Source organism: Coturnix japonica, chromosome 4 (assembly GCF_054131305.1).
Source record: "Coturnix japonica strain WE chromosome 4, WE-NBRP24, whole genome shotgun sequence".
NCBI lineage: Eukaryota > Metazoa > Chordata > Aves > Galliformes > Phasianidae > Coturnix > Coturnix japonica.
The window spans coordinates 81766376-81793280 of record NC_140666.1 but is presented as its reverse complement, the minus strand read 5'-3'; the positions used below and the strand labels follow the sequence as shown (position 1 = coordinate 81793280).

The 26905-nt window shown below is 39.3% G+C and overlaps 1 protein-coding gene across 1 annotated transcript; it reads right to left on the bottom strand.

Annotated features, from left to right (window-relative positions):
• Nucleotides 1-5169: 5169 nt before the first annotated feature.
• On the bottom strand, nucleotides 5170-26720 carry HTRA3 (HtrA serine peptidase 3). The gene is made up of 9 exons (XM_015862900.3): nucleotides 25980-26720; nucleotides 17936-18035; nucleotides 16494-16716; nucleotides 15352-15546; nucleotides 12665-12697; nucleotides 11863-11977; nucleotides 7878-7926; nucleotides 6419-6514; nucleotides 5170-6189 (listed from the first exon to the last, which is right to left on the bottom strand). The coding sequence occupies exons 1-9, from the start codon at nucleotides 26395-26397 to the stop codon at nucleotides 6024-6026; spliced, it is 1395 nt and encodes a 464-aa protein (XP_015718386.2). The 5' UTR covers nucleotides 26398-26720; the 3' UTR covers nucleotides 5170-6023.
• Nucleotides 26721-26905: the final 185 nt, after the last annotated feature.

Here is a 26905-nt window from a genome sequence, read left to right as displayed (position 1 = left end):
CCAAAAAAACTGAATAAAGTAAGAAGTAAATAAGGAGATCCTTCAGCTTTCATAGAACGCTAGATTTCTGTTTGTGGTTGTTTAGCCTCACACCAATAACACTAATGATATTGGTTAGCAAGAAGTCAGAGAACTTTTCCTCTAAACAATCACACTAGCACTCAGACAACTTATTGCAACAAACCTAGCAAAAATACAGACAGTATGTACTGATATTCTGGTAAAAAAGAAATGTGGAACAACAGTTTGTGTTTATCGCTGCATCTCTCATTACTTTCTCACACTCTGTCCACTGTTTTCTCCTCTTTGTATAACATCTGACATCTCAAACCACTGAAAAGCTGTAAAGGGCTTTTCAAAACACCAGAACTCCTTTGACTTGCCACAAAATTTTTCCTGCTTTCCCCTAAATGTGAGATTTCATTGCGGGATTTATGGGCCACAACTGAAACATTTTAGCACACCAGAATGGCAATATTTAATCCCAGAGGAATAACATATTCCAAATGTTGAAATCTTTTTGTAGAGACATAGCTGCTCATGCCCTTAACATAAGCCATAGCTGGTTTTCCAGGGGGGTATACAGCTTGCAGTGGATGATCTCAACAACATGCAGTGTGAAACAGAGCGCTGGTGTCTAACCAAAAACTGTACAAGCATGATGGACTTTCAAGCTCAGATATTTTTATGTACATAAAAAAATTATTTTATTTGGTTTTTTTTGTGTGTGGCTTAAATGTGCTTTTCTTATGTTCCTTGCACCTGGACTTACAGATGGGAAAGAAACAGTTTTAGAGGTAGCAAGGCTAGAAAGATGGGTGTAATTAGTGCATTTCAAACTCTGATGAGATAACTTTTGTAGATAGCTGTGTTAGGCACATCACACTGTAATGACTTCAACACATGTGTAGGGCAGAAGCCATTATTTCATTACCTTCCATTACAAAATGTTTCCCATGCTCTTACAATACCATGAAATACTACTTATTACCACACTCTGCATTTGTTTTTCCTATTGCCCCAGAGCTTTATGAATTACTTCTGATGGACATGAGACAACATTCAGAACTTTTTACTTTTTGGAAATTAGGATTGAAATTGTGCCATGAATCAAAGGGAAAACATTAATTATTCTGAAACCTGCTGTAAGATCATTGGGTTAATCACCCTTCCTTGGGATTTGTAAAACATGGACACATACATAAGTTATAGTCATCTGAGGCATTCTTTACATAAAAGAGGCTTAATAGTTAAGTATTTTTTGGATGCAATATTGGGACCTGTTTTGCACTTCTAATTTTATTGCCCTGATGTTAAGGGACATCTAGACAGGTAGCTGGGATGAAACATCTGGCAGTAATGTTGGCATTGGTGCTGTATCTTTGTATCTTCATGGCCAACAGAGAAGCTAGAAGGTGATATTAAAAAGCACTGCCACTAGATTCTCCAGTTTTTCTGTCTCTCTTTGCCATTTAGAATCCCACTCATTGAAAGCTTCTTGCTTCTTGTTGTGTACTGGGTTAGTCATCAGGGTTTTGTTTGGTTATTTTTCCCAAGTCGCTCTAAGACTTCAAGCAGCAAATCATCATAGCTAGCTATTAATAGCTACAGAGGTAGAGGATCTCTTCATAGTGGAACACAGTTTCAGATGGAGGCAATCGAGAAGTCATTGAACTCAGCAGCTGTGCAACTGCGTCACCAAACCCCTCGTGCTGCCCCATTATTTTCCTTGGCGACTCCTTCCTTTAAGAACTTGTTTTTTCCTGACTGTTCATCAGTTGACTGTTTACAGAGGCCTGGCTGCTGTTTGTTGAAGAAAGAAAAAGTGAGCAGTTGTTTCTGTTATTCTCCAGAGAGTTTTGCAGGGAGAATGCTGTTAAATATTGATATATTCTCACAGTCTCCACAGGAGCCCTTTGACTGAGAGGAAGAGGAAGGGAGGCTGGGAAGACTTGCTCTGTCTGGCCTTATTGTCCAGAGCATAAGAATCAAAAGAGAAAGAATAAATATCCTTTTCTCCATTTTTTGTTTGTTTGCTTGTTTGTTTGTTGTTTTTGTTACTGTCATAGCCTGAAGCTCTGCTCACCTGTCCATCCTATGTGCTGCCCAAGCAGCAGTTCATAGAATCTTAAAATCATAGAACCACAGAATAACCTGATTTGAAAGGGACCCACAGGGATCAAGTTCAACTCCCAGCTCTACAGAGCACCACCTGAAAATCAGACCTTCTTTCTGACAGCAGTGTCCAAACACTCCATCTCTGGCAGCTCAGGGCTGTGCCCACTGCCCTGGGCAGCCCATTCTATGCAAACCACCCTCTGGTGCAGACCCTTTCTCTGACCCCCAACTGCCCCTCCCCTGGCACAGCTCTGTGCTGTTCCCTCAGGCCCTGTCGCTGTCACACAGAGCAGAGCTCAGAGCTGCCACTCCGCTCCCTGCGAGCAGCTATAGCTGCCATGAGGTCTCCCCTCAGCTCCTCTGCTCTGGGCTGAGCAAACGTAGGGATCCAAATGGAGGGACCTCAGCTGCTCTTCATACATCTTGTCCTTTCACCATTGATAGTGAATTCATACTTGAGGACTTTTTGACAGAAGAATGCAGTGTAAGGTTTTCCTGCTTGTTTGCCAACAGAGAGAGAACTGAGCCAGCCAGTAATGTCTTCTAAGCAACTCTGTGTACTTGCTCTTCTTCTGTCTAGGGAAACACCCCATTGAATGACCTTTATGGTTCTCTACCCACCAAGCCGCATCTGCTGCCTCAAGCACTGAGAAGGTCTGGATAAGAGACTTCTATTTGTGGAACACCGAAGTTTCAAAAATAATCTTTTACTGTGGGAAGAGGAATGGAAACAAACACAGAGCTGGATGTTTTCTCCAGTCTTCTTCAGATAAATAAAGATTACAGAAAACCAGGTAAATAAAGGCGATAAAATAAAGTAAACATTCTACACCACCATTCCTTTCCCTTTTTTAGGTCTTCTTTCTACTTCAAAGCAATCCAGAGACTGTAGTCTGAGATGTGGGTACAGAAAACATATCCAGACTATCCATGTATACAGCCTTTGGGATAAGCTCTTGATCTTGCATCTTTGAAAGCCAGTTCCAGGGTAGTGATGTCTAAACAGAGGCAGCATCACCTTCTATATCCAGCAATGACTTCATGTTAAACAATTTTTTCACCAACCTACTGCCCTCATATTATGGACTTGAAATGCTCAGCAAAGCACTCCAGACTTCAGAGCTTGGGAAGAAAAAACTCAGTCTCTTCCGGATTTCAAACCAAGAAAGCACTGAGAAAGAAACAAGCAGTCAAAACAAAATTAAAAGAGTGGGTGACTGATGTCTGAGATACATATGGTGGTGCAGAATAGCTGGTGCAAAACCACTGGAGAACAAACAGAGCAGCTGCAGAGAAGGGCAAAATGCAGACATGTAGAACAGCTGTGGTGGAAGAAGCTGTGCAGAAGAGCTTTGCAGAGAGCTGGTGTAGGATCAGTCAAATCAGACACACAGAAAGGAGAGACTGCTGGCTGGATATGTGCAGAACAACAAGCAGAGCAAAGGGGCCTTCAAATGCCTAGTTCAGGCAGCTGTACAGCAGTCTCAGCCAAATGTCATGCTTATGTAATTACATAAAATAAACCTTTTCTTTAAAAGATCTGTCTCCTGAGGGAAATATTCTTGATATTCTGTGTTGTTTTCCCCTCTTGTTTTCTATTTCATCCATAATTTGTCTTCCCAGCAGCCTCCATGCCCTTTTATGTGTTTGCATAGTTTCATCCCACTCCCGTCATCTAACACACATAAAACGTGAGAATTTGTCTTCCACTTTCTCAGCCCCACAGCAGCCACAGTTGGTACAAGGGGTGAATGAGAGCTCGGGGGCAGCAGTGAGCCTGCTCCAGTGCTGTGCAGCTTCCCTGTAGCATGGAAAGCTCCTGAAGTGCTCACATTCTTTGGAACATTATCACTGATGTCTTCCTTATGTTAGGGACATAGTTTACTGGGCAATATTGGCAGGAGGTGGCAAGTTAGACTAAATGAACTTAGAGGTCTTTTCCAACCTTAATGATTCTGTGATTCTACAGTTTTGCTGTCTCTGCCTTGTAGAAATAATGTTGTAGTTTTAGAAATTGTTCCTAATATTAAAAATATTAAAAGGTTCTTGGACAGATGACACACCAAAAATGTTCAACTTCTTGACTCAAACTCAGCTTAAAAAAGCTGAAAAGCTGAAGCTGCCTGTTTCTTTGAAAGACTGAAATAATACTTTAGTTGCCTTTTTTTTTTTTTTTTTTAATGAGTGACAGACAGTAATTACATACTCCAAAAAATCTGCCTGAACATTTCTTTTTGTAGAGACACAGACTGCCATTTTACGCTCTAGAGATCTTATCTAAGAAACAGATAACAAGCTTGTCTTAGGGACCTAATGTTAACTGGAATCAGTAGGTGCTGACTTTGTCTTCTAACAAAGCAACAGAACCACAGAATCACAGAATGACCTGGGTTGGAAGGGACCTCAAGGATCATGAAGCTCCAACCCCCTGCCTGGCAGGGCCACCAAACATCCACATTTACTAGATCAGGTTGCCCAGGGCCCCATCCAACCTGGCCTTGAACACCTCCAGGATGGGGCATCCACAACCTCCCTGGGCAGCCTGTTCCAGGACCTCACCACTCTTCCAGTAAAGAACTTCCCCCTAACATCCAACCTAAATCTTCCCTTTTTCAACTTAAAACCATTTCCCCTTGTTCTGCTATTATCGGCCCTTTCAAAGTGTTTACTCCCCCCCTGATTATAGGTTCCCTTCAGGTACTGAAAGGCTGCAATGAGGTCACCCCGCAGCCTTCTTTTCTCCAGGCTGAACAAGCCCACTAAACATTGCAGCACTGACCGGCATGAGGAGGCAAGGGGTACTAAAAATTTACTCTCCTATCTTAATGGTTAAATGACATAGACACTATTTAGCCCAAAGGAAATTGCTGCTGATCCTTGTTCCGTTGGAGTGAAGTCTTTGATGCAAGGGCACTAGAGACCACTAGATGTGTGTGCGCCAAGACTGTCAGAGAGAACTTAGAAAGAAAGGAAGTGTTGGTGAAAACACCAAAAAATTAGTAACATACTTTAACTAACTTGTTAAAGAAAGCACTTTTTTAAAAAAAGAAAGAGGTTTAGACCAGCATTTTATTTGTGTAAACTTTAATCTCCTTACAGTAGAAACTTATACAGTACAAGCCAAAAGTGGTATAACAATTTTACAGCAAAGCTTACCAGTAAAATGCAAAACTAATTTGTATAAAAAAGAAAACCAAACAAACAACTGTGCACTTTCTCAAACTTAACTTTGTTCAGCACATTGTTTTGATTTATATATAATAAGGCATTAATTCTATAAGAATCATTTACTATATTCCAAAATTGCATGACCTAGGTGTAACACTCTATAGCCTGATACCATTTTTGTTCCTTTCGATATTTACAGATTTAGTCTGCCTGCATTGGTATGTAGCATACAAGCACTAAGAACAAACACAAGCTTTGCCAATATTAGTTTCACATTGAAAAAGTTTTATATATATATATATATATATATATATATATATATATTTAAAGCTCACTTGCAATAGCATGATTCTGCATGACTAATTTATGACTATTTTCCTCTGTCAGCATATTTCCTCAACTCCAGTTGTATTTTGGTCTTTCCAAATGAGAAAAACTAAACCTGCCCTGAAGTCTGCTTAAAACTGGAAGTGGAACTCATTTCCTTCTGCTACCCAAACCTTGCTCTCTTCCCCCTCCCCAGAACACCAATCTTAATTTGCTTTGAAAGTTAATTCTGCAATACATGGTATAACTGAATTCACTCTAGCTACTATGTACAGAAATGGCTCAGGCAATTAAGTTAGTCCACCTTGTCATTAGTCAACACAAAGTATAATTACTGTAAGCTGTAAAGGAGGTATCTAGTGTTCCAGAGTAAGTGTGTTTAATTACGGTGGGTGTTTTCTCAGTTCTATTTACATGACAATTTCAGGCTCAATGTTAAATAGTAAGTCATCATTTCCTCTTCGAACTTCAAGTAGTAGAGGTGATTCATTCATCACAGCCTCCTGAAGGTCACTGGAAGTCAGCAAAGGACGCCCATTGACTTTAACAATGATATCTCCATCTTGGATACCTCCTCTGCAAAGAAGAAGGAAACAGACAGTAAAGAAAATGTACCAAGTCTATTTACCACCGCTTTGACTGTTGTGATAACTCTTGGCAACTTTGGGGATAACCCAAAGGCACAATTTTAAGTTGTTTAAACACAAATCATGGCATACTAGGATATGAACAGGAATACTACCCACTAGTATCCATTTGGAGATTTATTTATGAAGAATCATAGAAAATAAAGCGCTCTACACACCTGTGAGAAGGTGAATTTGGAACAACTTCATGTACGTAAATTCCACTCCTGACATCAGGAAAATCAGCATTATTGTGTTTCAATTCTTCCACCAAGCTAGAAGAAGAAATACAAAGCATTTCATTTCACTACAAAAGTAGAAGCATTCAGAAATTCATATTTACTCCCTAATATATTTATTCTTAAATTTTTGTGGTAAAAAAAAAATGAGCACAGCACAGTGATAATAGCACTCTCTGACCTATGTGCCAAAAGGACAAAAGACATTCCTGTCCCCCTGTCACCTTATAAATTTGCTGATGTTTTTACTTCTTTCATCTTGGAAAATATTTTTAATTTGTCTTTATCTAAAGCACTATTGCTTTTGGCAGCATCTGGCATCATATAGGAGATAAGAACTGTGAGTTTTCCAAGGAAACTACACCTTCCTCAATTTTTTTTCATATATAAAATTGCTTGTGCTCGCCTTTATAAAAAGGACAGGAACCAACTGCAAAATAGAGATTCTGAAAACATCCTCTCACTTCTGAAAAGATCACATCATTTCAAGTCTGTGTACAGTGTAGGCTAAGGCCCTCTTTGAGAGAGATTTAAACTAATGAATTGGTTTGCTGCCCATCATGAAAAGATGGGGACTCTCAAATGGAAAGAAAGCTGAAATGTCTGAATACAGTTTTGCTTCACTTTATTTTTTTATTGAGGAAGCTAATACAATTAAAAGACTTAAACAAACACAGTGGAAAAAAATAAAAATAGTTTTTCCTGAAAAAAAAAAAAAAAGGCATGGAGATCTTGCACTGCTTCATTGTACACCACAAAACCAGTGAAATCTTGCATTGTGTTCATATCATAGTTACACAGAGAACCATTCAGAACTCCTCTTTGTTGGTGGTGATCCAGAGATGTTAATACCCTTCCACTGATTTATTCCAGCTGAGGATCTGACCCTTTAGGGAGGACTGAACTCAATAAATAAAGAAGGCTTCACTACAACACCAGCTGGAAATTGTCTTGTTTTATTTTGTAGTCTACTGCCACTTTGGAAATATGCCTACTGCTCGGAATGAACACAAGTGTTAAAACCCTCATCTATAATTCCAGTATACATCCAGGTAGCAGCAAGATATGAAGCAATAAGAAAGAATATATAGAACTGGAGGAAGGCGTTCATATTCAGAGTTTGTTAGTATGGAAGCAAAAAGGTTTGAACTTTAGCAACTACTTTCCTTCCAGTTAGTGATTAGACAAGAAATCTCACATCATATGGGCACTACTGACACTGATAAAATAGCTATCAAACCCTCCAGAGTCACCTGAATACAGCAGCCTGTTTAAACAACACCTAAAACCTGCTATCACTCCAGACATGTTTGTCAAGAACCTAAAGAAGTACTCAGGCCCTTCCCAATTCTCTCCATATTTCACACGTTATGCACAATCACCTCTTTGAGATACTTACGCAGGTGTTATTGTCAGCATTCGGATACCAATGAAACGCTTTTTGCTATCTGAAAAGAACACAACAGGCATTTGAGAAATTATGGCAAACATGGACAAAATAGCTACTTTGTTGACCCAAATACCTGCCTATAGAAACAGGAAGTATCATGACAAAAGAAAACCAAACAACTAATCACAAATCATGCAGATCTACACTGAGGTCATTTATTTTGTTTAACCTTGGTGTATGGAATTACAGTCTTGCTCCCTGCCAATGAGAGTAAGAGAGAAGCTCATTTATTGTATGTAAGACTTTTTCCTCAGCAAGTTCAGGAACTATTTAATGAATTATTATCACTTGACTTCAGTAAATAGAAGATCTCATAACCAACTGCCAGTTCTTCTGAAACTGGTCAAAACAGAGTAATCATACATTGTTCTCATTATAACTGTAGAAAAGGGATTAAAAAAAATGAAAATTCCCAACTTTCAGAGAAAACAGTCTTATACAGAGAAAAAGGAAAGGCTCACACTGAGTTATGTTCCAATGAATGAAAAACAAGTTAAAAAAGCCCAAATGGACAGGCCTTATTCAGGACTTTACAGAAATTTAAATGGTAGAGATTCACTCCATCAGGAGGAGAGCCACATTTCTGAAGTTAGCTTTTAGTAGTCATGATACTACACAGCTGTTTAATGAACAAATGCAGTTTGATGACTTCCTGGAGTGCTTTGGTAGTTAGTTATGTCCGGTATGAAATAAAATTTCCCCTTACTTGTTCCAGCGTAACTATCCCACAATTTCTTTGAGTTTCTCCACGTTCTCGTGTGAGAAAAAATATTGTAAAGGAGATGTATAGTATCCTCTAACTTTTGTTCTTTCCAAGAAAAAATAGTCCCTAGTAAAAGAGTTAGGCCTAAATCTTAAGAATGTCCAGTACTCCCATTAGGGTCACCAAAAATGCTAAGTACTAAAAAGTTGTATTTTCTCCACTGGATAATCTTATGTCTGTATCTCATCTCTGCTTTTCCCTGTAAACTTTTGGCTCTTGTATTTTCTTGTATTAGTAAAATTACTGTGATCAAAATCAGCAATTAAAGTGCCAGTAGCACAATTACTTGAAAATGTAGTCTCAAAAGCATTGGGCACGGCCATGAACACCCATAATTCTTCTCAAATCTACATGGCAAATACAAACGCTCAAGTACGAATTTTCACTTTTATTTTAAAAAGCAAAACATGGTAACTCTGATAAATAAAAAACAATTCCCCCTTTCTGTGATGTTAGGCAGTTAATTGATGAAGTTGTCTCCCTGAGACCACAGTTTAACCACACAGATAAACACTCTGCAAGCAGTTTACTGTCTGTATTACGCATTTGCTGCTGGTCGTCACCTGTGGGATATTGAAGCATGAATACTCTGGGGGACTGAGTTCAAAATGTTTACATGGAAAGAAATGAAAATAAGAAAAGGGACAAGAGAAACTGATCTGGAAGAAACAAAACAACAAGGGAAAGACTGGACAACAGTGTAGAAATACTGTGTTAAGAATGCTGATCTAAAAGGGAATTATTTCCCCAGTGGCTAATAATATAAGCAAAAAAATAAGGCCTTGGAAAAAGTAATCTGGTAACTACATGCTCACTGTTAAATAAAGGTCTCAATTCACCTTCATCTTTCAGCAGTTTGATCTTATTATACCTTTGTTTATTCAAAACAACTTTCAGCCCTCCCTCTTCAACAAATTTGACACACTTCAAGTAGTGGTCCATACTTAACCAGTGAACTTAAACACTATTAAGTGGTTCACTTAGTACAGTCTATGGTATTAAGTGAAACTGTTAGCTGTGAGCTATGGGTTATTTTGACTGCAGAATCTTGATTCCTACCTTCCCCAGTCCACGTCATTTTGAACATCAGAAAGCTTCAGGTAAGAAACGTTAAGTAAAGAAACTTCCTTCCATTTAATTTAACTCATGACAAAAATGCTATACATAAAACATTGTTTTCATCAACAATAAGTGGAGGGATTAAAATTGATCACTTTTTTGGAAGTTCCAGCAGAGACTGAACGAGCAGTTGTACTATTTTAACACAAGGGGCCTCAGGGAGGACATGTTGGATGTCTTTACTCTTTTAATATTTTATCAAATTAATAACATGCTATCTTCTATCCTAGAGGATTTATGTTAAATACTTCCTGGTTTTATTGTTCTGTTCGTGTCTAAAATAACTAAAGGTATAGTTAACAGAGATAGGACTAAAGGTGAGAAATTCTTGCCCATTACCAGCAAAAGGCAGTGGTTAAAAAAGAATAAATCAAGATATAAATGGAGACACTTAATTTCATGTTCTGATTTAGGAATTCCTTGCTATAAAAGGAGTTTGATGTTATTACTTAAATTCAAAATTAGCTAAGAATTTCAGACCTTTCAAGCAGTAAGCATACATAATGTAGTAAACTGCTGGTCAAAAATACATTAGAAAATATTATTCATCACACATACTTAGGAAATACAGAATGTTTAGACAATAATTATCAATGTAAATAATTAATTCAAGCACCATTCTCTCCTTATATTTCCCCTTCCCTGTCTTATACTTAGTTAAATCATACTTGCAGTTCTTACATGTATGGGACTTCAAGAATGTACACCTCCTATATAAAATTGGCAGCTATCTGATCAGCTGAGATTTAAAAGACTAAAGTTCACGTTTATTTAATAATATCCTGATCATCTCCTATATGCTAGAGTTAATCTGGAAAGAGATTTTAGAATTTTATCATCTTCAGGCAATGTGATATTTAGAGCAAAATGGTAATACCCTTAAACTTACTTCTATGACCTAATTGTACCATAAGGGCGGATCCCACTGAAACTACTGAAATGCAGTTGAAGCAAAATAAAACATGATAAAAGCATCACAAAAATTTTGCTTACATAAATTCCTTATGACAAGAAATAAGGCCTGTACAACAAAAACGAAAACTACTGCTGAAGGTCTAAAAAAAAATGCAAAATTAATTTCAGATATTATGAAAATGTCTGCTAGAAGTCCTCTTCCTCTGTGCATCAAGAGCTCTAAATGACGAATCTTCTGCTCAAAGTTCTTTGGTGAGTTAAAAATAAATAAAGAAATAGCCTATGCAGAGAGCATGTCAAGCAGTGAAAGTCACTAATGTTAAGAGAAAGTGTGAAACCTTCACCTTTGATTACACAGTAATGAGAACGTTGAAAAAACAGGCAGTACATGGAAATCACTCTTCCACTTTTAAGAGCTGGATAGGCAGCATTGGTTAACAGGTTCATCGCTCTGTAGAAGCAGATGTGCCTGAGGGCGCCTAGGGGAACCAGATGGCTTGTATCAATGGTTACATACCCACCTTCTTAGCCCCAACTATCAAGAAGTTACTGACTGGTTCCACTGGTGCTGAAACTCCACTTGTGGACTTCCACTGGGTCTACTTGTAGGCATGGCCGTAGAGAAGCCATTACTCTGCCTTGTCTTGAAATGAGCAATCTGATTTTCTAGGTTATCATCACCACCACTACACACTGCCTCTCTCAGAAGCCAACAACAACAAACCTAAACATAAACAATTTTTGGACTTGCTGGCTGAAACAGAATCATGTCAGCTACCTTGAAACGTATAATTAACAAGTATTTCCATCAGCTTATTTTCTGAAATAAATAAGTGAAGACAACTTAATTTGAGGAATGTAGCAAAGACCACCCACGTCCGCAGAGGTCCTTCCTCACAGATTTTTTCTGGTAAAGTCTACTTTTTAGGGCTGTGAATAATAAAATGTCACTTCTATTTCTGTGAAGCTGTCTTCTGTTTTCACGTCCGAGGCATTCTATACTAATTAGAGTATTACTAAAGTAATACTGAGTTCTTTTCAGTAGTAGAATCCCAGACCCATGCCTTTTTGCATTTCATTGACAGGTTAAGGTAACGATTGGCAGATGACAGCATCACTGTTTCTTGCAGACTTTACCTTTATTTTGTTTGTCAAGCGACTCTGTGAGGAACTGCGTAATGCGGTCTGATGGAATAGCAAAGGAAATTCCAGCTGTAACCTTCAAGGTGTTAATTCCAATCACTTCTCCATCCTGTTGGGAAACAGTACTCAATTAATACGCTCCTAAGTGGCAAGGTTCAGCTCACTTCCTAGCATTTCATTTTAAAAGCTGGCGTAAGTAATTCTGGAGCGCTGTAATCACTCAAGAATTAAACATTACTTCTAAGGGAGGATCTGGGCTCTGATTCACAATCCTTCTCACATTTAACAGGGTTGATCAGAGAGATTACAGCACAGTTTGTTCATCCAAGACCTATCCAACCACTCTGTAAGATATTCCTTCTGCCAAGCAGGTGGTGGAGTCACATCTATCACTACAGCCAGAATTCAAACTGCAAAACCAGGCCTGGTTTTAAAATCAGTAACATAGATTGCCCAGATCTCATCTTAGCCCTTCATCCCAGCTTTCAGAGTGTGAAAGAATGTAACTTCTACCAGAACATATTTTCCTATTTGCTGTATAAAGTTTCCTGTACCCTATAATGCAACATTTCTCAAAGACATATGAACTAAAACCCAATTTGCATTGTTTCTATTAGCCTCAGGTTATCTGTCCATCATTAGCGTGAATGACTAGAAGCTGATATAATCAATGAACCTTTTCAAAGAAAAATCATCCCACTTATTTCAAGCTAGCTCTTAAAAACAAACAAACAAAAAAAAAAAAAACCAAAAAAAAACCACCACACAACAAAAAACACAAGTAATCTCAACTTACCAGATTAACTAGAGGTCCTCCAGAGTTGCCATACTGTAAAAATGACATAAAGGAAACAATAAACTGGTGCTTTACAACAGGAAATGAAAACTGTATTTGAAGCAGTATTTTATTTGTAAGCAAATGAAAGAGATCAAGGCATTTCTTATGCAGCACTGAAGGACACAGTTCTGATGACAGAAGATTACAAGTAGGTCCTACCATATTTGTTTACACCTCTTATGATTAGATTTCTCTTTTCAGTAGCAGGCCTTAAATTACCAGCAGCAGCTTAACACTCAAAATAGTTTTGCCTTAAAATTAACAAGAATCCCTAAGTAGTTAATACAAGCGTTTCAACTCTGCTAAATACTGTTAGAATGAGGTTTTAAAAAGTTTTAAAGCTATATTTCTCTAAGTTGCATTCAACATATGCACAGTTTTGAAACAGTTCTATTAATCACTTTGGTTTGTAACACTGTAACTCTTATTCTTGTGCTGGAAAAGAACGCAGTGCTTTGTTTAATCACAGCATTGCTATGAGGTTGGTACTATGTGACGTCTGATTTAATAAACAACGAGGTGCATACACCCCTAGGGAGAGCAAATTGCAATTCTGAGCAGTCTGAAATTACCTAATATTTAATGGCTTTCAAAAGGAACGTTGAACAGGACTACAGGAAGTGGGAGGTTGAGAAATTCCTTGTTCATCTTCATGTTGGCTCAATAAGTTTGTTTTTGAGTGAGGCCAGAGTTTTCAAGTAGATCTACTGAACAGCCAAAAGCAGCAACTTACCACTCAAAACAAACCAAAGCTAAGTGATGCATGATAGCAACATGAGCCATATAAACTGTTTACACTTAGATAGCACTGGGCAAAACTTACAGATTCTCTTAAGAATAAAACAGACATTAAAGTTCCAAAAACATCACTGAAGTTTGTTTAATAGAGACTGGTTTCTTATATTGCATCTTCTCAGCTATCAAAAGCCACACTCTCGATTTTTATATTACACATACAAAGGAATTGAAATTGTCTTTTCAGCCTTCCTCAGCTACCATCTCTCCTTCACTTTTCCTCAGTTTAAAGGATCTACTTATGGAAGGAACATTGGTATAAGCAATACAGCTCCACTTAGGAACTTATGGCTGTGCTTTCTCCTGCTCCACGTTCCTGCTGTCCTAGCATTTCTCAGAAGGCAGCTGTATGCACATTCCTACAGGAAAGTCTTGGCTGAGCCACAGGAATGCTCTGAGTAGACCAGCACACAAACTCCTCCCATTCTCAGGAGAAAACTAGCACATTAGCTAAGTACACAGCATCCCTATGCCAGTGACTGCATCCATATTTTGTGGTTTCATGTGACAAAGCAACTCATATGTGTTGTCATTTTCCTTACCTCCTTTACCATCAATATTCCATTTGCACTAGTATCATCCAAAACACTTTGCTAACCTAAACTTGCTCACTAGCTTTTGAGGGCAGTGAATGCCTAAGAATATGCAAGAAAACAGTTTGATCTTGAGGAATGTGCACAGGCGTGAAGTCAAGAATCCCATGTTCTAATTTCTTCTCTGCAACCAATTCGGAGTATGTTTCCAAGTAACACATTTATCTTGAATTTTGCAAACTTTTTTTTTTTTACATATTAAAAAACTAATTCCAAATCAATGTCTTCGGAGCTTCAGCTTCTGTATTGTTATTGGAACTTCTTGAAAAAGCAAATTTTTATGTCATATCTTAGCACAAAAAAGTATTTACCCTTGTTTGTTGTTTTTTCTTGCTCAAAATTTCTCTCAACAGGTCTGTGAGGATAAGCATGTGCCAAGAGCTTTGCATGTGTGAAATGCTAAGCATTATGAGTTTTCATGTGAAAACTGGTATTGAGCTCCAGCAAACAAATGCTCAATACATTTTTTTTTAAAGTGTAACAGATTTAAGATGTAAAATTTCATGCCATTTTCTACCTCAGATACACACACAGTACTCTTTTTAGACTTGCTACAAGTTATATGCACATCCAAGGATTTCACTGAAGCACTTTCAACATCTTCTGGCTGCTCTGAAGGATATTGTTTTCATGCATTTCTATACAACGTGCAGTGCTAGAGGGATGTGTAAGTCTATACAGGATTTCAAATTTTATATAATTTTAAATCTAGATTCTCATTTGAAGTGTGTGACACACAAAGGGAAACAACAGCCCCCCTATCTCCTTAAAAACACAAGAACAACCAAAAGCTCTCCCTAAGATCTTACCTAGCTGTCCTGACATTAAATTCAAGCAGATGCTATGAACTTGACTGCTCCATCTGCTTCTGGTGGATGGAGATGGAAGAAACTTTTGCTCTATTCTACAGCTTGCTGGACCAGACCAGCTGAACAAGCATGGAGAAAAATGTGTTGATTTACTGCTGGTCAATATAATCACATCTTACTGCACAAGAGTTACAGAATGAGAGGAGTCTGTCACACATCATTGCAGACAACAAGCTCATAGAGGTCCATTTTATTTAATATCCCTTTCACAACATTAATGCCTGAACAAAACTGACAGGCACTGTATAGTCTTCTACAAAAATAAGAGCCTATCACTGACTTCAAACAAAGCAGCTTTTATTTGGTGGATTCATCTCTCTGCTGAATATGTGGGTATTTCAAGGTCCCAGGACTGTGAAGCTCAGCTTCTCGCATACCTAGTACTTACATTGATAATAGCATCTGTCTGAATGTAATCCATATCCGAGTCCCGCAAGCCAAGTTCTTTGCCATCTCGCTGAGCAGTGCTGACAATACCTGTTGTCACAGTGTTCTGTAGGGCAAACGGGCTTCCAATCGCCACCACAAATTCTCCTGGTCTTAGATCAGCAGAGTGTCCCAGTAACAATACGGGTAATTTTTTCTTAAATAAAACAGAAGAAAAAAAGCAGTCATTAGTTTATAATGAAAATAACTAGAAAGATTTTTAAAAACTTGTTAGAAGTTAGGAACATATACTTTCCATTATATTAATGCATCTCCCTAGAATATGATCCCAGAATCATGCCTGATAACATTAATATACGGAAGGAGATTACTGCCTTAAACTATCAGAGACAAACTGCCATTGGCATTACCTTCCAATTTCATCCAGAAAATGCAAGCAAGATTCTGAACAAGATTTCCCTACTTTCCAGCAGATTCTTCTCTCCTCCTCCTAGCAATAACATACAAGCCTGCCACTTCTCCCACATTTTCTACCAGTAAATGTACTGAACATTAAAATACAATAAGTAATCAGAATGGTCTGTGTCTTCAGGGAAAGGTAGCCAAACCTGGCCATGTGTTAGCTGAGCTGCTTCTCTTTTATAACAGCTCCTTGAATCATTTGAATTAGAAGGGACCCTTAAAGGTCATCTAATCCAACTACCCTGCAATAGGTAGCTAGATCAGGCTGCTCAGAGCCTGGTCCAAACTCACTTTGAATGTTGCAAGGGATGGAGCATCCATCACCTGTCTGGCAAACCTGCACCAGGGCTTCACTATTCTTACTGTAAAAACTTACTTATATCCCATCTAGACCTCCTCTTTTTATTTGAAACCATTTCCCCTTATCCTATCACAACATGCCCTGCTAAAGTGCCTGCCCTCTTCTTTCTTATAGCCATCCCCTGCACAGAAGACAAAGTTATTCAGTTCTAAGATGCAACAAAAATTCCAGGCCTATAGAAACAGTTTGTTCAGTACGTTGTTATCTCCAGGCACATTTCCAAGGAATCCCTAAGCATATATTCCAGCCAGTACGTCTGTACTCAATGAAACTTAGACAAGGTTACCAAATTAAGTAATTCAGCTCTTTATACCACTCACCTTAGGGTGGATTTTTATTGTTGCAATGTCAGATTTCTTGTCAATGTCTCTGATGGTTGCTTCATATGTATCTCCATTCTGTAGCTGCACTTTCAACTGCTGTCTCCCTGATATAGCATTGGTACTTGACACCACATGTGCATTGGTCACAATTAAACCAGAATCAGACATAATAAACCCAGATCCACTGGAAAGTGGGACATTTCGACCAAACAGAGGGTGCCTAAACAAGAAGCAAGTAACTGTAACTCATAAGGCAAACATAATTTAAAGAAGATTGCATCAGAGATCATTTACCATCTTTCAGCCAATAACAAAGCATTTGATGACCAATGTTGAAATCTTCACAAAAAAAAAGAAATAAAATTAATTTCTTTCTGAAAACTGCACACTGATTTTAGTCAGGGAGATAGGAATTGGTTTTTATTTTATTTATTTATGTATTTTGAAGGCTTTTTCCTTTTTCTTTGATTTCCTTCTGGTTTCCTGCAGAACAGCTCAAAGATAAAAATGGAAGGAAGAGAAACCCATCTGACTCAGAAGCTGTTCCTTCCATATGAGAAAGAAAAAAAAAAAAAGGAAAAAAAAAAAAAAAAAAAGGATGATAGAAAATTGTAAAGCTGATAAATGGATAAATGGACTGATCCTCTAATGGGAAAAAGCTGATGAAGAACAAAGAAGAAACCTTGTAGCCGGGCAGAGGAGGAAACATAGAGGGGATGTCTCAGAGAATCATGAAGCACAAGGGCAGACTGTCAGAAAAAGATGTCTGGGGACTAAAAGGATTGGGAATGTCAAAGACAAAAGAAATGAAAAATACTAACAACAGGTACTTTTGGAAGGGAATTATGTTCACTGCACTACAGACAGGACTTTATAAACTGTTTAAAGTACTATGACTTTTCTCTGTGAACAATTACAATTGCTTAATGACCTTAGATTTGTTAGAGGAACAGAAAATGCTGCAGAAGATGAGAAAAAGTCCACAAATTCTTCCTTCTTTTAAGATGTGATCCTTATTAGGAAATTGTTTGAAAGTTCCGGGTTATTCAGCAGTAAAGAACTGGAGTCAATCCCAGGCAGAAGGCAGTATAACAATTAGCACCAAGGCTGCTGGAAAAACATTTTCTTATAAAGAAAAAAAAATACCAACAAAAAAGCCTTCATATAGAATGCAAATATCTTAAAAACATTCATTTGTAACGTTCTCTCAAAATACTAATCACAAATTGGTAACTGTAGCATTCAGGAGATATCTCAATTTCACAATCTTTGTATTTTCCTTCTCCAAATAAATGAGTTTGCTATAATGTTTCAGAGTATTCTATGAACATTAGAAACTCAAAGTCAGTATGTTCTGTTTAATTGGAAAGGGAAGAAAGAAAAATGTTTGTAGACTTTTGTAAAACAAAGCAATTACAACTGAAAGAATTAAAAGTTACCTGAGGAACAGTTCAATGTGCACAACTGCAGGTGCAATCTTCTCCACCACATCTGCTATGAAGTTGAATTTGTATCTCGGACTGCTGGACTGTAGGTGACCTATACTAGCAGAAAGAATTGGATATGTTAGTAAGACTATACCCTTTTCACCAAGCAGATAAGATAAAAATAATTTCAAATCTGTTTCTCCTACCAAGAGAGCTTTCAACTAGATACTGGAAAGTCTGTGGGTACTTGTCCCACTGCTCTGCTCACTCCCATGAGACAGAAGTTTCTTATACCCTGTCTGAATCTTTCTTGTAGAAATTCATGTTTCATCATGGATGGTCTCTCATCCTTTCACTACTTGCAGCTATGAAGAGCCTGGGTTCACTTTCTCAATAACTTCCTCACAAATACCAGAATGCTGCTGTTAGGTCCTCCTGAAGCTCTCTTCTCCAGGCTGAACCAGCCCCTGCAAACATCTTGGTGACATTCTGATGAACTCATTATAGTTTATCAAAGTCTTTCTTGTATGGAGAGGTCCAATAGGATGTGGTTTTCAATCTGTAGTCTAACAAGTACTCAGTAATATAGCTGCAGCATTTGGGAACTTCTTTTACAGCACAAGTTTGGAGTTTTTGAAGTAGATACACTAGAAATTTGCTGTAAACGATAACCTTTATACCTGGCAAGCTCACAATTAAGATTTAAGCTGTCACAAGTGGTTTAACACAGCAACAGTTTACCATATGATAAGTGTTTATCTGATAAAGCTATGTAGGTCAAACAGCATTATGTAGAGCAGTTAGAAGTACAGAATATAATTCTGTGGAATAGAGATCTTAGAGGAAAATAGCATCATGACTTCTAATGTCATAACATCACAAACAACAGTATTCTGGAAGAATGCCATGTTTATCTGCAGTCCTACTGCATGGATACACATCACCACATATCTTAAACATATGCTAGGAGACATATCACTACATTCAAATATCAGTGTTAACTATGGGATCCAGGGCAGAGAAGGTAGAGAAATTGTGATTGGATACAGCAATAGCATGTTTTGCTTTTTTCCAAATCTGGTGCTGCAGGATGCCATTTAGTCCAGGAGTTCAGATTCTATTTGGTGAAGAAGTGCGGAGTCTACACTTTAACTCCTATTTTTTAATGTCTAAATGACACCAACTATACAGAAGCAATGCTTTGTGCCAACATGATTTGCTCCAAGTTCAGCTCATGCAGAAGAATGAGCTCACAGTAGGTCTCATACTATTTTGTGTAATTCTCAGTTCAAAGGTTATTTTCACCACTGTAACTAAGGACGTGAAGCAAAGACAGTAGCTTTGCAACTTTTGGAACAGACACAACACAACTATGAATAAAAAGTATTAAAGAGATCAGACTAAGACAACTAGGTATTTCTCCATAAAAATCTGTGAGTACTTTTCCCCATTACTGGATATGAAATTTACTTTCAAGGGGAAAGAAATCATGCTTACATTTAGCAAGCTAAATTTATATGATACGGTATAAACAGATGGAACTTGGCAGGACTAGTTTCAGTCTATTATTTCTATGTACATTCTCACGCACTCTGAAAAATCACTCTAAACAATTGAATACATTTCTTTCAGTACTTGGCTTAAAAGAGATGATACAAGCAAGAATTAAAAAGTCAGACAAACGTAAGCACAATACACTATCATTTATTTTGCTTTCTGGGGCACTGAAGACTGATCTTAGCTTCAGCTCATTAGAAGCTTGCCTGATTACGCAGTATATCCTTTGAAGTCTACTAACATGACTTTAAATGCTTGCATACACAGCAGTGTTCACTGGTAGGATGCAACATTTTCATCAAGTGTGCCTTAACACAAATGACTGCACATGTATGAAACACAGCTGGACAGACCTTTGGTCACTGTACAAGAATTGAAGTGCATGTGGGAAAGGCACTATGAATGCAGGCATTCTGTTGGTGTACATCAGAGTGGCTCTGCATGACTAAGGGCAACTAAATCTCTTGGTATCTTCTGAGTGCTGAATTGTTCCAACCCATGCCACATTGTCACAGCACTGTACAAGGCCAAAAGCCAAGGAAGAAGCCTGCCAAAAGCTCAGCGTCACACTGCTCCTAACCCATCACGAGGCAAACATTATGAATGGCTTTCCAGGTATGATGTGGGGGTAAGTAGAAAGAAAATCTGAATAAGACAGCAGATGAACATAAATATTGAAAGAGTGAAAGAAAATAAAATGCAGTAAAATAGGGATGAAACTGTAAAACTGAAGCAAAGCTTCTCTTCTTCCCATATAATTGTTAGAGTATTTCTTGGTCTGAAAACAAATCCTGAGACTTGCTGCTGGGATCAGAAAATAGCAACTCTCAGACCTAAAGGTGAATCCAAATTGGCCTTCCCTAGTGGAAGGGGAAAATTAAAACAAAGGAGGATTAAGAATAATACACACATAAGCTCTGTAAGAAAGGTCTAGTTGAAAATTGTTGGGCTGATGAGAGATGAGCCGTCCTTATTAGAATCTGCTGATGGCTAAATACTGGTGAAAACTGACTTACAACCTTGATATACTTGCATAGAAACTCTTCAGTCCCATTCTGGAAGCTGGGGGTGACAAGAAGCTATGTGTCAGACCTTCAATCTATCCTTTGATTTGCATTACCTGGTAGAGAAATGCTACTGCGCCTACTAAAACATAGCATTAAATGTACCTTTTTCATTTTCCTCTCTCCCACCAGGCGTTCTTGCTGCCTTGCAGTTCCATGCAGCTCTCAGACCTCTGCTGGACTGTGACTGTAAAAGCTCTGAGTTTCATTTTTTTTGACCTATTGACCTACTGAGACCTGTCGCATGTTTTTCCAAAAGTTTCTCAATAGCACCCATTATTCTCCATGTTGTTACTCTGTGCTCAAAATCATTTCACATTAGCCAAAGCTAATTTATCTTGGCAAAAAGAAACAATGTAAGCCTATTAACTATCTATAAAAAAACCAAGACATTAAAAAGTGCTGCAAACCTGAAGCAAAATCAAATTTATAGTCCTAAGATTTCTGTATTTTTCTTATTAAAAGGACTAGATTTGTCCAATCCATGCCCTCAAATCAACCAGATTCAGCAAATCTCAACTCTCATTCCAGCACCTCTCACAGAGCACTTAAAATCCACACTTGGGAATAGGTGCATAAACTGCAGTTTAAATTGCTCAGTCTGTTTTGTTAAATTTGATCTCATGGTTCCAATTCTATGGGCTCTGACCACATTGGATTTATATATAGCTAAAGCTAAGTGACAGTCAGGTAGGAGTCACTTACTTTTAGCCAAAGACTTGGATAACAGCATTACCTACAGGATATGAGTTCATTTAATAGCTTTATGTTTACTTTCTTGCAGAGGCAGTAAACCCAGTCCAATCATATTAACACTGCTGTAAATCAGGAACAATAACGAATTTGTGGAGTTGAAAAAGAACTGGGGGTGGGGGGGAAGGGAAAGTGAAGAAAGAAAAAAAAAAAAAAAAAAGCAGAAATAAATTGTCATTATCCTTCTGAAGACAATAAAATTAGAACCATTTAGAATCTCAGAAGACTGGAAGTTTTTGAGCATCTGCCAACTTACCGTAGAATTGAATCAAATCACATTCAGTGCTTTCTTAAAGACAATACTTTGTGTTAAGAGCCACAATTTTAAATGCATTAGGAATTTGTGAGCCTGGGAGACTTATTCTTTTGAGACTGTTCTCTCATTCCTCTTCTAAAACCAACTTCAGAAAGGATCTGTATGTTCAGCAAAATTATTATGTCTAAGAAAAGACTGCAACCTGGCAGATCTGATCTCTGGGGATAAATATTGTCCTTACTGTGCTTTCATGGAAATAAATGAAAGACAAATAAAAGATTATAAAGTCTCTACTTAAAAAACAGAAACATCTGCTGGAAATGTAGGTTCATGGGCAGCTTTTCTGATGAATTCAGCATTAAGATCAAGTTGCATAGCTGTGCACTGACCATAAAGCCTTGATGGCTTTAATGCCACTCTATGGTTCAGGCAACTTGTTTATACAATGGATGTCTACCATGAACAGATGAAAACAATTTGGTAAACCAACACCAAAGTTGCTTTCTTGTGCAATACAGCAGTCACAATGACTAGACAGAAAAACTAGCACATGCCTTCCATCAAAGGTACTTAACCAGCTCACTGAATTCAGAAGCTTGTTATTCCACCTTCCCAAGTGACTCTCACTCTGAGACACTATGAGAACATCTCCTTTCTGATGGGTATGAAAGCAATAAAGCACTGTACTCTCAAATATACCAAGCAATGTACAGGATTCATCCTCACCTGCAGGAACTCAAAACAATATCAGACATAAGGAAAACAATCAGTAAAGAAATTTAATTGGACTTTATTTGTAGCCAACACCTTGCAGCACATTTCCCTAAATATAGCTGGAGTCAGTTGCAAAGCTTTGATGACAGCACTGCTGGTAGGAGACCTCAGTACATCTTAATTGGGCAATTTCTCAGAAATGAAAGCAATGACATACTTAGTCATTTACTCCTCTGTATCTTTATGGTTACACACTTGCACATTACAAATGCCTCAGGCAGAATTACCTGCATTTACACTCCTTAGGTTAACTGTATTTTCAACTGTGTTTTTTTTCAGGAATTTAACTTCTAGGCTCCTGTCAGCCAAACCTTTGCAAGACAAGGGTAAGGCTTTACATCACGCCCACTTCGCAACAGCAACTTCAGTTATACAAGGCAGAATCCTTTAAAAGACCAGTGTTAAAGCCAGATGGCCATGTTTCCTGGAATTCATTTTTTCAAAGGTTTTCTAATCAGTCTTTTGGATTTTGTCTCATAAGGCAACCCAAATCCTTTGACATTTGAGCTACCTTCCATAAGGAAAATAACGCTGCAAAGAATTATTAACTGTACCAATAATGCAGTATTGAGAGCTCATGAACATTCCTCTGTGTAAGAAAATATCTGAGATAAATTGGCCATAAATCACAGGTGATTTCATGAATACTTTGGGTGAGGATATTTTAATAGTAGATTATGTGACACTGTAAAATATTATATTTGTTACAGTGGGAAATAGAGCTGTGTAGGAACAGGTCTTTGACTACAGAGTTTGTCTTCCATAAACATTTATACCATTACATTAGTCTGTACAACTTTGTGCCATAAAGTGACAAAAGGAAGGAAAAAGCTAGCTGTTTCAGTAAATTACCATATAGTATGATATCTTGAGTTAAACAGGTGGGGAAAAAAAGCACCGTCACAATTATTTGTAACATACAATTTAAATATGTCCAGAAGTTCTGCATACCATTTATAGTAGTGTCTTTGATAAGTTTATGCATCTGCTTAGATGCATAAGGCTAACAACATAGGTAGTGGCTTTCAGGACACAGGCATATACTGAAGAATATCTCATTGCAGCCTTATAGTATTTAAAAGGAGATTATAAAAAGGAGGGAAAACAACTTTTTATGAGGTTGAGGGTAATAGGACAGGGGAAATGGTCTTAAGCTCAAGGAGGGAAGGTTTAGATTGGATGTCAGGGGGAAGTTCTTCACAGAGAGAGTGGTGAGGTGCTGGTACAGGCTGCCCAGAGCAGCTGCGGATGTTCCATTCCTGGAGGTGTTCAAGACCAGGTTAAATGTGGCCCCTGGCAACCTGGTCTAGTGCCAGATCTGGAGGTTGGTGACCCTGCCTGTGGCAGGGGGCTGGAACTTGATGATCCTTGAGGTCCCTTCCAACCCAAGCCATTCTATGATTCTGTGATAGAAGCAGAAGTATCTAGAGCTGCCCCTCAGAGACACTGAAGATTCTGAAAAGAACTAAGTCATGCTATGTAAGGCTACTATTACCCATGATTATTTTAATTTATGCATAGTTAAGTAAAACTGGATTGACTTTGTAACTAGATTAGGCCTCCAAACTCTGAGTCATCTGAGGCCAGATTTCTTTCACCAGTGGGGAAAATAGAGACACTCGACAGTAATTTTAAACTGTTGATTTTCTTCTAAAACCTTTCATTACAGACATTGCATGTTGTTGTTAAAGAAAAAAAAAGAAAGAAAAAAAATACAACGAAAAGAAGTACCATAACTGAGTTCTATTCCTGGCTCAGCCACCAGCTCAATATGACCTTGGGCAAGACACTTAGATTCTCTGAGCTTCAGTTTGTACAGCTGTAGAACTGAGTAAAAAAAAATTAGAACTTCACAGAGAACCAGATGCTTCAACTAAGCTGAGGTTAACCAGAACAAAACATAAAGCCAAAATAAAGTGAATACTAAAAAAGTTGCTTGAAAAAAAAGCATTACTTCTACCTCAACACTCTGAATTCCTAAGCCTATTAAACAGTAGGGTCAGGAGGATTTCTTAAAGAGAATGTCATACACGCCAACCCCCTGACAGTATGTTAGCCCCTAGATGCAGGCTAGTTCACTCATCTTGGGTAAACACTCTAGATATGTCGAGTGGATCAGTTCCAACCAACTACTAGGAGTACTAAAGCTGATGGATGCTTATGGGGAACACAAAGAAACAAACAGCAATTTATAACTGCAAAATACAGGAGAGACTGATCATCACATCTTCAGGTTAGCATCCGAGTAATTCTGGGCTCTGAAAAGATACATGCACTAATACATGGTTTAAAACCCTGCTACACATATGATTCTTCTTTCCAGGAACAGTATGCGAAAAGATGTATAAGTACAATCTTAAAATAATATACAAGGAAGTGTGTGAAAATAAACTAGAAATGTTAACACTTCCATGAAGTGACCAATTTTAGTAACATTGACAAAAAAATAAAATAAAAAAAGCAATGTAGGTGGTTACTAAGCTTTTTAAAGTTATACCATCCAGCCTGAGGTTATCACAAATTATTACAATAGCCTAGGACAAGCAGAGGCCGTAGTATCCTACTGATAAACAAAGGACTATCTGATCTGATTTTAAACCATAAGTAAAATTCATAGGCATCCATTCCTTTCAATTCCTCAAGACTACAGCTACAGGATTTCCTGTCAGAGGAAAATAAAACAGAACATGTGAAACATAGTCTTCTATCTGGTGCTTTTTCTGCATAGTTTGAGCAATACAGCCTTAACCTGCACTTCTTGCTAGAGATACTCATCTGGTAAATACAATTAACATCTGCTAACATCTCCAGGGAAGGTCTCAGAGCACACTTGCAGGCTGTGCTCTGTGTAGGATGTGCCATAATGGCTCTGCAGGGCAGCCCAGGCATGTAATGTCATTGAAACACATCAATAGCGAGTGCCAACCCTGGGATGGTTCAGTCTAGAGAAGAGGAGGTTCAGGAGAGACCTTATCGTTCTGTACTACTCCCTGAAAGGAGCATGTAGTGAGGTGGGGGTCAGCCTCTTTTCCCAGGTAAACAGCAATAAGAGAAGAGGTACTGGCTTTGAGATGTACCATGGGAGGTTCAGGTTGGATGTTAGAAAAACTTCTCAGGAAGAGTAAAGTATTAGAAAGGACAGCCCAGGGACGTGGTGGAGTCACCATCCGTGGAAGTTCTCATAAAAAAAAAGACTTGACAATGAGGGACATAGTCTAGAGACGTTGCAGGCATAGGTCCATGTTTGCTCTATATGACCTTAGTGGTCTTTCCAACCTTAATGACTTTATGGCTCCAAAACAAGAGTGATGTGAATGGTTTCAGGGCAAACTTGTAGCGCTGCCTAGATGATGACTGTGAAGGGTGTCAGTGCTGCACTGATCTGACAGCTGTGCCTGTGGTATCCACAGCCATGCCACCACCGTACAACCTTCCCAGCTTCCACCACAGGATCAAGAAGACGGATCTGTGCTGTTCACAGAGAACCCGATCCCCTTCACGTGCCCCTGATCCACACCACAGTGATAACCAGCAACAGGGTGAATTGCTTGGCCCTGGGGGAACCCCCAGCTCTCCTAACCAACCCAACCCTCACCTCTTCCCACCCCTGCATGAAGCCCTCGCCCCGCATCAGGCCCCGCCATGCTCCTACCCGATTCACAGGCTCCCTTCTGCACCTGGGCGACAGCGGGCAGCCCGTGCTGCAGCGCCTTGCGGCTCACAGCCTTCAGCTGGCAGATGTTATCGTAGGTGCGGCCGTCGCTGCCGCACACCTGAGCGCTGAGCTTGCACTGGCAGACCCCCTTGGCGAAGCGCTTGCCCATGGGGTAGCGGCAGTCCAGGCTGTCCCCGCAGGGAGGGTCTTCCTTGCGGCCACACGAGTCCCCCTCTCCAGCGGCGCAGATGAGGCAGCAGTTGCAGCGGTCGGGGACGTATCCGCTGGGGCAGCTGGGGCTGGGGCACTTGGAGACATCGCAGCGGGTCGGGCACTTGGCTCGGGCTGCCGGGAGCTCGGCGAAGCCGCGGCTGATGCAGAGAACGAGAAGCGAGCTGAGCAGCGACAGCCGCATCCTCGGCGGCAGGAGGGGAGCGAGGAAGAAAGGGGAAAAGTGCAGTCACGGTACAGTGAGGAACGGGAAAGTCGAATAGTGCACACACGGGTGGGGAAGTCCTTGCAGACAGCAGCAGACGGGAAGGCGGAGGCTGGAATACGAAGCTGCGGGACTAGCTGGCAGCGCTGAGGGGCCCGGCCATGGCCCAGCGGCCGCAGGAGGCAATGAGGACAAGCTGGGACGAGCGGAGCGATGAGGGTATATGTGGGACGAGCCCGGGGCCGCCGCCGCCTCCAGCAGCGGCCGTCGGAGCGCCGCCACCGCCAGGCCCCACCCCGGGCAGGGAGGGACCGCATGTTCCCCTCGGGCGGGGACGCCTGAGAACTGGCTGCCCAGGGGGAAGGGCCGAGGTCCCCGCTGCAGCAGTCTGGAGGTGTGAGGCAAGAGGATGCTCTAAAATAACGATATATATATGTTTGCGTGTGTGAAGGTGTATATCTGAAGTTGTAACTTATGGGAAAAGAGG